This window comes from Oryctolagus cuniculus, chromosome 8 (genome assembly GCF_964237555.1).
Source record: "Oryctolagus cuniculus chromosome 8, mOryCun1.1, whole genome shotgun sequence".
In the NCBI taxonomy this organism is placed as follows: Eukaryota; Metazoa; Chordata; class Mammalia; order Lagomorpha; family Leporidae; genus Oryctolagus; species Oryctolagus cuniculus.
The window spans coordinates 117,959,111-117,976,671 of NC_091439.1; the positions used below are offsets into that span (position 1 = coordinate 117,959,111).

The 17,561-nt window shown below is 59.6% G+C and overlaps 1 protein-coding gene across 4 annotated transcripts in view; it reads right to left on the reverse strand.

Annotated features, from left to right (window-relative positions):
- The window catches only part of ARHGEF10 (Rho guanine nucleotide exchange factor 10), a 117,705-nt gene that overhangs the window by 1,919 nt on the left and 98,225 nt on the right, over nt 1-17,561 (reverse strand). For all 4 annotated transcript variants that reach the window (XM_070047238.1, XM_070047239.1, XM_070047237.1 and 1 more), the window contains exons 26-27: nt 8,848-9,022; nt 2,037-2,159 (exon numbers count right to left, since the gene is read on the reverse strand). In XM_070047238.1, the coding sequence (XP_069903339.1) occupies nt 2,037-2,159; nt 8,848-9,022 (298 nt within the window). The remainder of the gene's footprint in view (nt 1-2,036; nt 2,160-8,847; nt 9,023-17,561) is intronic.

Consider the following 17,561-nt stretch of genomic DNA (forward strand, 5'->3'; position numbering starts at 1 on the left):
TCCATTTCCAGGGGACGGGGTTCGAATTTCAGCATCGCCACCCTGCAGGGCTTCCTGTGAGCCCCAGCCCTGTGCTGCTCCCTGCGTGCAGGGTGGAACCGGCCCCAGCGCCACCCTCGCCCTGCATGGCCACAGCCGGTGAAACTGCGGAACGCTGGGTGCCGAGGGCCTCGCTGGTGGTGAGCTGAGCCGCCCAGGCAGTCGGCCGTGCTGGGGGCGGAAGCCGGGACGACGCCACAGCATCTGCCAGCACCGCTGGTGCCCGTGGGCTCCACCTCCGGCGGCTGCAGCCCTGGACCCACCAGGTCACTGTCTGGGTACCTGCAGCGGCCAGGCCTGGAAGCCGGGAACACCATCTGAGCTTCCCACGTGGGTGGCAGGGACCCAAGGCCTTGGGCCATCGCTGCTGTCTCCCAGGGCCTGAGCTGGGCGCCCGATCAAGGCACGGAGGTGGGATGTGGCTCTCCAGACACGAAGCTGAATTCCCACCCCAGAAAATGAAAAGCTTTTTAAAGTGCAAATTGGCCAAACTCAGAGGGAACCCAGTACGCGGAGATGATGTGAAGCGTCCTGGGCACAGGGCGGGGGGTGCGAGCTCTGTGAGGGGCGGCTGGGCACAGGTGTCCGAGCCTTGTCCACTCCAGGCTGGGCACTGGCGGCGACTTCCACCGTCGCTGTCTAACTGCACAGGGTACTTACGGTGTGGGGCGCTTCAACCCACAGGGTGTCACGGAAGTAGAAGCGCAGACACGAATCCCTTAGCCCCAACAGGCGGGTCTACCTGCACCCTCACGGGACCTGGGGTCCAGGGCGGGGGTGCTCGGGGGCCGACCCCATAGGTCAGCGTGGAAACACTGGCCAGTTCCCTGCACATCCTCCCCCTTAATCCTGTCTCCCACGTGGACACTATCATATAAACTGGCTAAACCTCCGTACAGTTTTCCGCATCTTCTTTCTCTCAGGGGCAGAGTGAGTGAGCGAGCTCTCCTTCACGGCTCCCCCAGCGCCCGGAACAGCCCTGAGCAGGCCAGGCGCGGGGGTTGGGGACTCAGTCCAGGTTTCCCAGGTGGGAGGCAGGGATGCAGCGAGCGGAGCCACCACGGCTGCCCCCCGGGGTGCCTCGTGTGGGAAGCAGGTGCCCCGACCACGGCGCTCCACGCTCAGCCCGGGCACCCGTGGAAGCTCTGCTCCCCCCTCCTTTCTGCCGGCTGCCCACACAGCCCCTGGCAAGCACAGGCCTGCCCCTGCTCTGGGGCGGTCAGGCTGTGTCCTGGGCACAGCGTCCTTGTGCACTGGGCTCTGAGCCCTGCGCTGGTTATGCCGGCTGCCCACACAGCCCCTGGCAAGCACAGGCCTGCCCCTGCTCTGGGGCGGTCAGGCTGTGTCCTGGGCACAGCGTCCTTGTGCACTGGGCTCTGAGCCCTGCGCTGGACGTCCTGCCCCCCGGGAAGAAGCGCATCTTACAGCGTGAGCTGCTCCCCCGAAGGCTGCACCCATGTGAGCTGCTGCTGACGCTGCCTCGGGCACAGACGGGCATTCCCGGCCCCACTGGTGGAAACTGACCACTGGCTATAAAGGTAACAGGGACCTCACTGTGGCGTAGCGGGTAGAGCCGCTGCCTGCACCCCATATGGATGCCGGTTCAAGTCCCGGCTGCTCCACTTCCGATCCAGCTCCCTGCTAATGCGCCTGGGAAATGGCGGAAGATGGGCCAAGTGCTTGGGCCCTGCACCCGCGTAGGAGACGTAGGAGACAGGGATGGAGCTCTTGGCTCCTGGCTTCAGCCTGGCCCCACGCTGGCCACTGTGGCCACCTGGGGAGTGAACCCTGGATAGAGGATCTCTGTCTCTGCCTCTCTCCGCAACTCTGCCTTTCTAATAAAATTAATAAATCTTACTTTTTATAAAGGTAACACGAACATGTACTCCTGGAACAAGATCTCCCGGGGCCACTAATGGGAGAGAACACAAGGCACAGACGAGGGCTCCCCCCTGGCCGGCGCTGTGCGGCCTCCCGCACCCGGGGAGCCCACTCACCGGTCACCTTGGGGATCCCCTGCAGCCGGGGCACAGGCAGGGCCACGACCACGCCCAGGCTGGTGCCCACCATCAGCAAGCCGTGGCAGACGAGCAGGCTGGTGACGGAGAGCCGCTGGTGCCCTGGGTGGGAGACAGAGAGGGGCTCTGTGTCCTGCAGCCCGACCCCCACAGCACATGCATGTGCACACACAACACAGCACACACATGTATGCACACAGCACACACACAACACACACCCATACAACACCAGCATACACATATACACACATTCAACAATAGCACACAACACACACATACAAAACACACAACACAGCACACACATGTATACACACAACACACAGCACACACAGCACACATACAACACACACCATACAACACCAGCACACATGTATACAAACACACATCCAACAATAGCACACAACACACACATACAAAACACACAACACAGCACACACATGTATACACACAACACACAGCACACACAGCACACACACAACACACACCCATACAACACCAGCACACATGTATACAAACACACATCCAACAATAGCACACAACACACACATACAAAACACACAACACAGCACACACATGTATACACACAACACACAGCACACATACAACACACACCCATACAACACCAGCACACACGTATACACACATTCAACAATAGCACACAACACACAACACACACATACAAAACACACAACACAGCACACACATGTATACACACAACACACAGCACACACAGCACACATACAACACACACCCATACAACACCAGCACACATGTATACCAACACACATTCAATAGCACACAACACACAACACAGTACACACATACAAAACACAACACAGCACACACATGTATACACACAACACACAGCACACATACAACACACACCATACAACACCAGCACACACGTATACAAACACACATTCAAAAATAGCACACAACACACAACACAGCACACACATACAAAACACAAACAGAGCACACACATGTATACACACAGCACACATACAACACTCGCCCATACAACACCAGCACACACGTATACAAACACACATCCAACAATAGCACACAACACACAACACAGCACACACATACAATCCACACCCATACAACACACAGCACATACAACCAGACACATACAGCATGCATACACACCACACATACATACAACATACTGAAATACACACAGCACACACATATACCAAACACATGCCACACACAGCACACATATATAACACAACACACACAGCACAAAGAAGTACAAATAAAGACATCTGGTTTTGCTTCAACACTAGTTCCTGTTAGTTTTTTTTTTTAAGATTTATTTTATTGATTTGAAAAGCAGAGTTACAGAGAGAGGAAAAAAAAAAAGAACAGGTGACTTTCCATCTACTGGTTCACTCCGCAAATGGCCGCACCTGCCAAGGCTGGGCCAGGCTGAAGCCAGGAGCCAGGAGCTTCCTCTGGGTCTCCCATGTGGGTGCAGGGGCCCAAGAAGCCATCTTCCGCTGCCTTCCCAGGCCACAGCAGGGAGCTGGATGGGAAGTGCAGCAGCCGGGACTGGAACCAGCGCCCAGATGGGATGCTGGCGCTGCAGACGGCGGCCTCACGGCTGGGAAGCAGTGCCAGCCTGTGGGGAGCAACTCGGACTAGACTAAGTTACTGGAATTAAGACTTATTCTCTGCATCTGCTCTCCCACAATATGGCGCTGGGAGAGAAGAGAACAGCTTCTACGCAGCTGCCTCTCACCAACTTGACAAGCTGCAGGAGCTGCTCCTGATTGGAGGAGAGCAGCGTACTTGGCGTGTGGGTAGCAGAGTTGGGATTGGTGGAAGAGGACTATAAAGGAGGAGAGAGACAACATGCACCAGGAACATCTAAGGGGAACATCTGAGGGAACACCTGAGCAGCCCCCGAGAGAGCCTGCCGGCGGTGTGCCGCTCCCCCGCAGAAGTGGGGAAAGTGGCAGGGGGAACCGCCCTTCCACGGAGGTGGAAGGGACAGTAGCCAACCCGGGAAGAACCAGCAGCAAACCCGGGGAGGGCCAAGCAGACGAAAGAACAACGCAGGGTCCTGTGTCGTTCCTCCACGAAGAGGGGGAGCGACATAATGGTGCCGTGACTCGGATAGGAAGCCTAGGCAGGGTTTAGTGTCGTTCCTCCACGAAGAGGGGGAGCGACACCAGCCCCTCACATTAGCTGTCAACAGCTGAGAATCCTTATGTCCCAGGGACTCTGAACGCTTGCCTGTTTTGAGTGACGCGGCCTCAGAGACAGATCTCGGCCCAGTCCGTCCATGGAGCCATCCCACAGGTGTGTAGTGCTTGTTTCAAAACTGACGAGAAGCAAGGCAGGGTGAGAAGCTGGTGCCACGGGTGTTGACCGTTGCTTCCCGGCTTACTGGACAGCAGCTCAGGGCGTGGCAGCCTAGCGGGCGGGGGCGGGCCCCGGCAAGCCTGGGGAGTGCCGGGCGGGCACTGCATGCCAAGTCAGCACACGAGCCGCGAGCGGGCCAGCACTGCTGGTGGACAGCGGTGGCACCTGTTGACTGTGTGCACCTGTCCTTCTCGAAGGCACCCGGCTTCCCAGCTGTGCCAGAGAACAGGGCTGACGTCTCGTTCTCCACCCCAGGCTTCCGGCGTTACCAATCTCACAGCAGGGACTTGGCTTCTGGCGTTACCAATCTCACAGCAGGGACTTGGCTTCTGGCGTTACCAGTCTCACAGCAGGGACTCAGCTTCCGGTGTTACCAGTCTCACGGCAATGACTCCGGCTTCTGGCGTTACCAGTCTCACGGCAATGACTCCGGCTTCTGGCGTTACCAGTCTCACGGCAATGACTCCGGCTTCTGGCGTTACCAGTCTCACGGCAATGACTCCGGCTTCCAGCGTTAGCAATCTCACAGCAGGGACTCCGGCTTCCGGCATTACCAGTCTCACAGCAATGACTCTGGCTTCTGGCGTTAGCAATCTCACGGCAATGACTCCAGCTTCCGGCGTTACCAGTCTCACAGTAATGACTCCAGCTTCCGGCGTTACCAGTCTCATGGCAGGGACTCGGCTTCCGGCGTTACCAGTCTCACGGCAGGGAGACTCTCACCGTCACCTCTAGATGGGGCTGCCAGGTGCCAGCACCCCTTCCTCAGCCACTGGATGTGGGGTGCACCTGCTGGAACACCCCCACTGCCCCTGTGTGGGGCCAACATCCTGAGAAATACTGCAGTACTGGAAGTGAGAGAAATGGCCCCTGGGCTAAAGGCATGGCCAGGGTCCCCCGGATTCTGTGGAGCTGGGCCACGGGGTCACTCTGTCACCTGGGTCCCTTCCCTGCCATGAGCAGGCACTGGGCTCCCTCTTGGTGGTTTGGCGTCACCTCTCATGCATCTAACACTGGTGCTGCTGCCGGATCCTGGGACGCCTGGCCTGGGGGCGAGGCAGGGTGGCAGCAGACATGGGGACCGAGCACACGGGTGGCACAGGTCTTTACAGGGCTCTGTGGGGCTCGACTCAGGGGGCGAGGGCGAGCCCAGCCGTGGCCGTGGAGAAGGGTTTGTCTGCAGATGGCTGGAGTGGACAGAGGCAGCATCAGTGGCGCGGTGGTGGGGCTGGTGCTAGATGCTGTACGTGGCGCACACGTATGTACGGCTGGAGTCGAAACACACACCGAGGGTGACTGGGAGCGACGGCGGTCTCTGTGAGGTGCCAGCCTGAAGGAGGCCTCCACTCGGCCCCTCTGAATCACAGACAGTGACCCGGGGCCACCTCGCCCAGCCCGTCCAATGACACCACAGCCCAGCACGACCGAGTGAGCGCGGGGACAGCCTCTGGCCCCTGCCCTCACAGGCTGTGAACAAAGGATCCAAGTCTCCTGCAGGTCACGCTCGGACAGAGGTCTGGAGCCTTCCGAGCTGCCTCCGGTGGCACCTGGGACCCCCAGGGACCCCGGGAGGTGCCTGTGCTTTGGTGGTGACCATGTGGCCTGAGAGGAAGGCACTCGAGGCCAGCCTGCGTCTGTGTCCTCCAGGCTGCCACAGCGCAGGCCATGGGGCAGGGCTACAGAGCATGGAAGCTTCTAGGGGCTGTAGCCCGGGTCTGCAGCGAGGTCCCAGGTCTCGGTCGGCAGGCCGTGCCTTCTCGCTGGCCCGTGCAGGGAGAGAGGGACCGAGCCATGGTCGCCTGCTCAGTGTGCCAGGGCACGGGTCCCCTCATGGGGCTCCCTGCTCATGCCCTCCCAGAGGCCACGCCTCCTGGCCATGCCTCGGGGGACTGGGCTCCCTGTGGGAGTTAGGGATCACGTTCAGCCTGTAGCACTGACACTGAGGACGCTTGGGGAAAGCACAGCAGGTTGGGGGCGGGTTGCGGAGAGAGAGTGGAGCCGTCCTCGGACAGGGAGGGAGCCCGGGGGAGGAAGCTCCGTGGGGCTGCCCAGCCTGGCAGGCAAGGCGAGATCTACTTGTGCAGTTGTGTTTGGGATACCCCGGCTCCTGTACAACTCCCAGCGAGGAAGTGGGGAGCGCGGGGCACACGAGTGGCTGCCCCGCCCCCGCTGCGCCTGCGTCAGACCCCAGAGCTAAGCCCTGCACTGACCTTTGCCGTTCGGCCCGGGGTCCCTGGGTTCGAGTCCTTGTCAGACCTGTCCTGCCTCCCCTCCAGACTGAGATACGCTGGGGGCTGTGGGGCTCCAGGGCCTGGGGCGGCGTCTTTCCTGGGGTCTCCTGGCCGCCACGCCACCTGGGAACGGTCTTGTCCCCATGCAGCAGCCGTGGTGACACCTCACCAGCACCGCAGCCCAGGACCACGCACAACCCCTTCCACACACGCTGCAACAGCAGTGATGGACGTGCTCACACCAGGGACACACTCGCACACATATGTAACACACACCAGCAACATGCTCACACACACCAGGGACACACACACAACTGTGAAACACCAGGGACACGCTCACACACAGCTGTGACACACACACCAGGGACACGCTCACACACAGCTGTGACACACACACCAGGGACACGCTCACACACAGCTGTGACACAGGCACACAATAGCCACATGCTCACACACACCAGGGACACGCTCACACACAGCTGTGACACACACACCAGGGACACACTCACACACAGCTGTGACACAGGCACACAACAGCCACATGCTCACACACACTAGGGACACACACACAGCTGTGACACACAAGGGATATGCTCACACATGGCTGTGACACAGGCACACAGCAGCCACATGCTCACACACACCAGGGACACGCTCACACACAGCTGTGACACACAAGGGATATGCTCACACATGGCTGTGACACAGGCACACAGCAGCCACATGCTCACACACACCAGGGACACGCTCACACATAGCTGTGACACACACAAGGGACACACTCACACATGCCTGTGACACAGGCACACGGAAGCTACATGCACACACCAGCTACACACATACACACCAGGGACATGTTCACACACACCAGTTACTTCACACACACCAGTTACTTCACACACACCAGTGACACACCCATGAGTACACACCAGCTACAGGCATACACACGCTGGTCACACACAGTTCAGGGCCCCTCCTGCATCCTCACACCCAGCTCATGGCTTCGTCCTTCGCCCTCCCACCCAAGGTCCCGGCTCCGCCCAGCACGGAAACGGCCTGTAGCAACCACGCTCTGTCTTGGCGTGACTCTCACACGCGTGGGGTGGCCCCATGCCCCTCCCCCACACCTGGCAGCACATGGTGCACGGGTGTTGGCGTCACTCTCACACATGTGTAATGGTCCCGCCCCCCCCCACCTGGCAGCACGTGGTGCATGGGATTTGGCATCACTCTCACACATGTGTAATGGTCCCGTCCCCCCCACCTGGCAGCACGTGGTGCACGGGGTTTGGCGTCACACGCGTGTAATGGTCCCATCCCCCCCACCTGGCAGTATGTGGTGCACGGGTGTTGGTGTCACTCTCACATGCATGTAATGGTCCCATCCCCCTCACCTGGAAGCACATGGTGCCCGGGGTTTGGCGTCACTCTCACACACATGTAATGGTCCCGTCCCCCTCACTTGGCAGCACGTGGTGCCCGGGGTTTGGCGTCTGTCACATGCATGTAATGGTCCCGTTCCCCTCACCTGGCAGCACGTGGTGCATGCGGTTTGGCGTCACTCACACGTGTGTAATGGTCCCGTCCCCCCCACCTGGCAGCACATGGTACACGGGGTTTGGCGTCACTCACACGCGTGTAATGGTCCCACCCCCCCCACCTGGCAGCATGTGGTACACGGGGTTTGGCGTCACTCACACACGTGTAATGGTCCCACCCCCCCCACCTGGCAGCATGTGGTACACGGGGTTTGGCGTCACTCACACACGTGTAATGGTCCCGTTCCCCCCACCTGGCAGCATGTGGTGCACGGGGTTTGGCATCACTCACACGCATGTAATGGTCCCGTCTCCCCACCTGGCAGCATGTGGTGCACGGGGTTTGGCGTCACTGACACGCGTGTAATGGTCCCGCCCCCCCCACCTGGCAGCATGTGGTGCACGGGGTTTGGCGTCACACGCGTGTAATGGTCCCACCCACCCCCCACCTGGCAGCATGTGGTGCACGGGGTTTGGTGTCTCTCACACGCGTGTAATGGTCCCGTCCCCCCACCTGGCAGCATGTGGTGCACGGGGTTTGGCGTCACTCACACGCGTGTAATGGTCCCACCCCCCCCACCTGGCAGCATGTGGTGCACGGGGTTTGGCGTCACTCACACGCGTGTAATGGTCCCATCCCCCCCTCACCTGGCAGCATGTGGTGCACGGGGGCCGCGATGTTCACGTCCTGCAGGTGCTTGAGTGTCTCGGTGTGGAAGAGGCGCAGCGTGGAGCCCGTGGTGAAGGCGATCCAGATGCCGACGCCGGCCACGGCCATGTGGGAGATGACCATGCCTTCCTCCTGGTGCGCCTCCAGCTGACTCTGCGGGAGGGGCGAGATGTCACAGGCGCAGGCCTTGGCCCCGGGCACTGGCAGCGCTGCACATAGACCCTGTCCCCACGCCCTGCCCTGCGGGGACCCATGGAGGCTCCCGCCTGGGCCCGTGTCCAGCACCCGGCTCTGCTCATGCCGTGGGTGCCCCCGGGCCTCAGGAGCTCCTCCCTGGTTGCAGCAACGGCTGCAGCTGCTGCTCCCGCCTGTTGGGAGGAAGCAGGAGGGTGGGGGTGGGGCTTCGAGACCCCGTGCACAGTCGCACGCAGCAGGTCCTGCGCGGCTCTGACTTGGAACACGCTAAGCTGACAGCTCCACAGGAGAGAGACAGATGGGCTGCCCTGGCCCTGGAGTCTGAGGACAGGGAGAGGCTGCTGGCCACCCAGCACCGCAGGGGAGGCCCTGTCTGCTCAGCCTCTCACGCCCTCCCCTCCCGAGCTCGGCCGTCAGGGTTCCGCGTGCCCCACGGCCAGCCCTGCACCGCTCTCACTGAACAGAGCTGAGGGGACGTGCTGACTTGCACTGGGGATGGCCAGCAGCCACATGGCTACAGCATCTGACCTCATTTCAAGGGAGGGGTCCATGGGGAGAGGTGGGCCTGGCTGGGGCTGGACCCGGAGCTCAGGGCCCCAGGGAGCAGCTGCGAGGGGAGGGGAGGCCCGGGGCTGGGGATCGGGATTCCAGATTGGCCCAGCTGAGGCTGGCCTGAGCAGCCCCAAGCCCGACCACTGTGCTCCTCGGTGTACGCCACACTTCCTCTGCCCTAGGAGCAAACCCCACATGCATCGGGCAGGGCAGGGGCCCTGTCACCAGCCAGAAAACAGGGTTAGCAGGTTTCTCTAAGGGCCACCCGCTGCTAAAACACCCCTCCCCCCCATAGTCAACTCCAAACCCCCTCCTCCCAAGCCCCTTTTTCCTCTCCCGACGTGGCCACGGCCATGCACCAGGGGACAGGAACCAGCGAGCGCTGTTACAGAGGGACCCTCAGGCCACTGACCTGAGGGGGTCTGGCTCCTCTGCCCGGCAGATCCACAGTATTTTCACTAATGGATTTCACAGGCCCCAGAGACGTGCAGACCAAGAGTTCTGGCCTGCAGTTCGGAGGTTGGGTTCTGATTCCGGATTATTCGAGCTCTGGTCTACTTCAACCCCCTTGCCTCCCGCTCCCCTCTGACCCTGCCCAGAGCAAGGGGCTCCAGGCCCACAGCCACCTGTCTGTCAACCTGCAACCTCGGCCCTGCCCTGCAACACTGCAGGCGCTGGTGAGCGCCCCCCGCGCCCGCACCAGCTCCTCGGCCCGACTCCTGTTTCCTGCTGGACTGCGCCCTCTCTGCCTGTGGCGCTCAGCCCCAGCGGGTGTCTCACTCACCTCACTGAGAAAGAGCAGCCTCGTATCCCTGTCCAGCTGTGGCTCCCGTGTCCCCTGCCTCTGTGGCCACTGGACACCTCCTCACTGTCCCCACTGGGCTCAGGCTGATGCCAGGAGGCCCCAGGACCTCCACAAGTGCCAAACCCAGTGGATGGCCCCCTTTCGGTGAAATCAAGATAAAACCCACACATCACAAGGTTGTGTGGTACCACACCTCACCCATTTCACAACACTTCACCGCCGATGAGCGGTCACTTCTCACTCCCACGCCCTCGGCCCCCGACGACTCACGGTCTACTTCCTGTCTGTGGACCTGCCCATCCTGGATGCTGTCCATCAACAGAATCACGTGACACGGGGCCTGCGTGTCGGCCTCCTTTTCTGCGACACGCGTGGAGCCTCAGGTCTCTGCAGCTGGGCAGTAAGCTCCCACAGACCACGTCCTGTTGGTCCACGCGCCAGCGGGTGGGCACCTGGGCTGCACACCCCTCTCCCTGACTGCTATGGGCAATGCAGCCGTGGAAGTGTGTACGAGTTCTTGTGCACACGGATGTTGAATGCTCGTGGGCGTGCACCTACGACTAGAAATGCCAGGTCACGAGGAACTCCGCGTGTCACTTTCTGAGGAGCTGAGAAACTGTTTTCCAAGAGCGCTCCACGTTACACCCCCGCCTGCAGCATACAAAGCCCGTGATTTACACATGCACACGCGTGTGCACACACTCACACTCACACACCCAGCGTCTGTGCAGCGGCAGCACAAGGCAGCTGGGCCCGGCTCCCTAATGACGCCGCGCTTCCACTCCGGTGCACGTGGGCCGACGGGATCTCTGGAGGAGTGTCCCTCCCACAGCAGCTTGGCTCATTTTGAAGTCGGCTTATTTTTCTTTTCATCGGTAAGCACGTAGAGCCGGTCACGCCGTGTGGCTGCCCCCAGCCTCTCGCACAGGCACCGCAAACGTCCCCCGCCCCAAGGGTTGTCTCCACACCGCCTTGATGGTGGTCTCGGCAGCAGCTACGCGTGGATTTTCAATGAAGTTCAGTTTCTCTGTTTTTCCCATCAGTTGCCTGGGCTGTGGGTGGCCTATCCCGGGAACCACTGCCTGGCCCAACGCCACGAGCTATCCCACGTTTCCTTCTAGCCTGCTATGGTCTGGCTCTCCCACGTGGGCTTGGCCTGCTGGGTTGAGCTGTGTGTGTGCTGTGCCGTCGGGTGAAATCTCTCTGGCGCGTGGCTTGCAGCTGCACCAGCACTGTGTGGGGAAGTTTCTGCACCGAGCTGTGTTGGCTCCTCGCTGAAAATCAGTGGACCACGGGTGGACGTGCGGCTCCGCCGGGCTCTGTCCTCCATCTGCTGGTCTGCCCCGCGCCAGCGCCGCACCATCTCCATCGCGTGGCTGTGCAGGAAGAGCCGAGCGTGCGTTCAGCGCTGCCCCTCAGGGTGCTTGGGCATTCCGGGCCCTTGCATTTATTTGCATGTGAATTTCAGGCTCTGATTACGTTTTGCTTTAAGAAAGCACTGGTGTTCCGACAGGGACGGTGCTCAACCTGGATCCATCTGAGGCCTCTCCCTCCTACCAACACTGAGCCTTCAAGCCACGGACAGAGCACGCGCTGCCATCTGCTCGGGCCGGGGTTCTCCAACCTCTCCCAGGAGGCCCTGCGCCCTCAGAGCACAGGGCTCGAGCCGTTCCTGTCCCACTCCTCTCGGAGCGTGCTGTCCCGGATGCTCCGTAACACGGCTGCCTCACTGCTAGCGTAGAGAAATCAAACAGGTTTCACAAATCAATCTGCTTCCTGACCTTGCTGATCTGATTAGATCTCACAGGTCTGTGCAGGATGGGGGCAGACACACGAAAGCACGTCACACACACATGCACACACACATGACCGCATGTCACACACACATGCACACACAAGACTCCCCACACAGGAGAGCACGTCAATCACACACACATGACCGCATGTCACACACACACATGCACACACACGACTCCCCATACACGAGAGCATGTCACACATGACTCTCAACACACAGGACTCCCCACACAAGACTCCCCACATACGACAGCATGTCACATATGCACAGACTGCCCACACATGACAGCACATCTCACACACACATGACTCTTCACACCCAAGAGCACAAAACACACAGACTCCCCACACACGAGAGCACGTCACACACACATGCACACACACACAACTCCCCACATATGACAGCATGTCAACCACACACACACGACAGCATGTCACACACACATGCACACACACGACTCCCCACATACGAGAGCATGTCAATCACACACATGACCGCATGTCACACACACACATGCACACACGACTCCCCATACATGACAGCACATCTCACACACACATGCACACACACACGACTCCCTACACACGAGCATGCCACACATACACACAACTCCCCACACAGGAGAGCACGTCAATACACACACATGACAGCATGTCACACACACACATGACTCCCTACACACGAGCATGCCATACATACACACAACTCCCCACACAGGAGAGCATGTCACACACACATGCACACACACAACTCCCCACATATGAGAGCATGTCACACACATGACCACATGTCACACAATGCACATACACCTCCCCACATATGAGAGCATGTCACACACATGACCGCATGTCACACATATACACACGACTCCCCACATGAGCATGCCAATCACACACACATGACCACGTGTCACACACACATGCACACACACGACTCCCCATACACGAGAGCACGTCACACACACACAACAGCACATCACACACAACCCCCCACACACAAGAGCATGCCACACATGCACAGACTCCCCACACATGACAGCACATCTCACACACACATGCACACACACACGACTCCCTACACACGAGCATGCCACACATACACACAACTCCCCACACAGGAGAGCACGTCACACACACATGCACACACACGACTCCCCACACAGGAGAGCATGTCAATCACACACACGACAGCATGTCACACACACATACACACACATGACTCCCTACACACGAGCATGCCACACATACACACAACTCCCCACACAGGAGAGCATGTCACACACACAGGATTTCCCGGGTTCCTTGCACCTGAGCGCCCCACTCTGTGTTCTGCGCCCAGCCCTGGGGCTACAGCCCCCCTGCACTGACTGAGAGGTGACGGCCGTGCCCTTTCCCTGCCCTCCGGGGGAAGCCGGCCATCCTTAAGCACCTGCGCGATGTAAGCCCTGGGCTGGGCACCTGCCATCGTGAGCTGGCTGGGGGTTTTGTCAGACGGCTTTGCGGCTCCTTCCGCCCTGCCTCACACTGTCCATGTGGAGTCCTGGGCTGACCCTGGGCTGCCCGGGGTCCGCAGGTTGAGTCACCCTCACACTCAGGGTGAATGTCAATTGGCCACGGTGGACGCTCGCTCAAGATGCTGTTGAAGTTATCTTCCAGGTATATCTCCCACCTCCAGGCAAACTGGATTGCGAGATAACCCTGGGTGCAGGGAGGCTCCGAAATTCATGCATGCAGCCTCCAGACATTCACGAAAACCGCGCACCATGGGAAAAGTCTGGCCGGCATTTTGACACATGGGTAAAGCTGCTGCCTGCCGTGCTGGCGGCCCAGATGAGCAGCGGTTCGAGTCCTGGCTGCTCCACTTGCCACCCAGCTCCTGGTAACGTGCTTGGGCCCCCACACCCACGGGGGAGACCCTGAGGAAGTTCCTGGCCTCTGCCTGGCCCAGCTGCAGCCACTGTGGCCACTTAGGGGGTGAACCAGTGAACAGAAGATCTCTCCCTAACTCTGCCTTCCGAGTAAATCAATACATCTTTATTCATACACATAGAGAATAAAGTGTGCACCTATCTCATTTTTTGCACCAACACAAGCTTATCTTTTAGTGCTATTTTCCCAGGAACTCCTGAAAACACCTCGTGCCCTGCTGAGGGTCCCGCATGCACGCAGGAGCGGCCCTGGCCTGCAGATCCCCGTGCTCGCCGCGTCTGCCTGGCCTTTAGTCAGAGTCACCCTCGCCGCAGAGTGCGAGAGGCAGTCTTCCCTCCTCCTCAGCCTGAGGCGGCGGGGCAGCCCTGAGGCTCTCTGGTGGCTGCTGGGAAGACCCTCGCCACCGCCGCGAAGACTCCGTGTCTTCCAGATCCAGCCCGGTGCTGTGTGTCCTCGGCTGGCTCCCCTCACCTGCTGCTAACGCTCATGCTCACGGTGCTTCTGGCCTTTGGGGCCGAGTGCAGAGCCCCGAGGAATCACGGCCGGGCGGGGTGGCGGGCACGGCGCTCAAACCCTGCCTTCTCCCGGCCCCACTCGCCCCCTGCAGGGTCCCTGACGCCCCACCCCTGCTTCCTGGTGAGCCCGAGGCAGGCTGCCACTCAGCTCTGCGATGCCGACAGGGCACCCGCCACCCCAGCCTCCGACCCCACCACGGAATCCAGGAGCCTGTGGTGGTCACCTGTGGGACTCCACGCTCCACTTCCCAGCTGCTCCCGCAGTCTCTGGGCAGCTGGCGGCCAGAGCAGACACGAGCCCGCTGCTGCACCTGTAAAAGCCGGACTCCTGCCCGCACTGGCAGCCCTGACCCCTGCATAGACCCCAGGCAGCTCAGCCCACGCCCACTGCCCACAGGGCCCCTGCACAGCCCCTGCCCTCCCAGCAGGTGGGCCCCGCCCACCAGCAACCTCAGTGTAAATTTCCCTCTTTAAGGCGGCAGCAGCTCTCTCTCTAAATGCAGTTATTTCAGCACTAAAATACGCACAGAAAGAGACATATTTGGATCCAAAAATATTATTTCTCAGTCTTTGAGATCTACAGCATATAAATTCCTTGGAACATTTGGAAACGATATTTTGGTTACGACAGTCACAATTTTGGGACGTCCTGCTATTAGTGAAGGCTGCGGAAGCCATCGTTCCAGCCTCTCTGGGCAGAATTCACACAGAAGCGACGCATTATTTTTGGAGAAGCGTCCTAAAGGACTGCCGCTCTATGATTATTCCTGATCTGCCGGAAAAGCAAAGCACACAGCACCTCACCAGATGCTATTCCCGGCCCTTGGGCGTCTCCCGGAACGAGGCTTCGTCCTGACCGCGAAGACGGCGACCACGCAGCACTCTCTGCCAGGCACGCCGAGCTGTCGCCTTGCCCACGCCCGGCCTGGGGATGGGAGCCACTCAGCTACGCTCACTCGCTTGCTCGCTCGGGCAAGGGCAGGACTCAGGGCCCCGCCGGCTCTGACAGTGGTGACCTCACTGGGGCAGTGCAGGGCTGGAGCTTCCGACTGGCTGTGCAGCCCCAGAGACAGCGCCAGCACCCACAGTCGGGGTCCCCAGGATGGACTGCGGGCGTCCCCCTCTAGGGGCGTGTGCGTGCGTGTGTGTGTGCGCACGTGTGCATGTGTGTGTGTGTGACAAAGCTGGTCAAATGCAGGCAATTTAGCAAAACGCCACCATAGGGGCCAGCGGTTAGGCCGCCTGTGCCGCTGGCACCCCCCATGCGGGTACTGGATAGAGTCCCGGCTGCTCTACTTCCCATCCAGCCCCTCGCCAATGCACCTGGGAGGGCACAGGAAGACGGCCCCAGCGCTGGGAGAGCGGACGGAGCTGCAGGCTCTTGCTGTGGCCTGGCCCAGCCCTGGAAGAGCTCCCAGGGGCGGCACCCCTGAGTCTGCGGAACCCGGAAGCAGGAACCGTGTGTGTAGCTCGGCCTGATCTCCCGCCCTGGCCTGGGACAGCACCTGTGCAGCGCCTCCCAACACGGCCACTGTGACCGCAGTGTGGCCAAGCCGTGCTCTGCCGTGGAGGGGCCCTGTGCTGGGGAGACACGGTGCTGTGACATGTGTCTTGTGTGTGTCATGTGTCCTGTGTGCATACCACAGTGTGGGAGTGAATTGTTATGCTCTGTGTGGCAAGTGTCTGTCATGGTGAGTGAAGGCATGATTGCACGCATGCTTTGCGTCACACACATGTCACCTACGTGGTACAGTATCTGTCACATGCATGTCACATATATGTTACACATGGTAGCCTTTATGTCATGTTGCGTCACATGCATACTACATGTGTCATTGTGTTTGTGTCGCATGTATGCTGCATATGTATTATGGTGTTTACATCAAGTGTGTCACTTGTACGTTATGTTGAATTATAGCATTTATGTTATGTGTCTCATATGTTACATGCTATAGTGCTTGTGTCATATGCATGTTATAGGTGTATTATAGTGTTTACATCACATGTGCCATGTGTGTTACATGTGTACAGTATTTATGTCACATGCATGTCAGTGTGTTACATATGTGTTGTGACAGTTGACGCACGAGTGTGTCACGTTACGTGTGTATTGTGGTGTGTGTCATGTGACATGTGCATGCCATGTATGTTATGGTGTTTATGTCACATGGGCTAGTTGTCATGGTCCATGGGAGTGCCACTGTATGTGTGTGCAGGCAGGGGACAGCGTGTGAGCGTGTCCCAGTGTGAGTGAGGTCAGGTCACTCCGTGCACGTCTGCCTCCAGGCCTCGGCCTCTTCCTGGAAGGCTCTGGACGGAGTGCACAGGAGGTGTTTCCCGGCTCTGTCAGTCACACGCACCTCAGTGCACACTCACGTACAGCACTGGATGGGGCAGCAGTGACCCTGTACCACCCTAACCCACCGTCTTCTCTGTGCCACGACCACTGCTGGGTCCATGGCGGCCGTGCAGAGACCTCTCCACTGTAAAGGAACAAAAGCGCTTGACCACCTGCTCCGGTCAGCTGATGCTTCCGTCCGTGTTCACCTGGGCTTTGGGCAGGGAGGGGCGGGGCCTGCCTGCTCTGGACAGAGCACCCTGACCACACGGAGCACCTCTAGATGGAGCACCCTGACCACACGGAGCACCTCTAGATGGAGCACCTCTAGATGGAGCACCCTGACCACATGGAGCACCCTGAACACATGGAGCACCTCTAGATGGAGCACCCTGACCACATGGAGCACCCAGACCACATGGAGCACCTCTAGATGGAGCACCCTGACCACACGGAGCAACCTGACCACATGGAGCACCTCTAGATGGAGCACCCTGACCACACGGAGCACCCTGACCACATGGAGCACCTCTAGATGGAGCACCCTGACCACATGGAGCA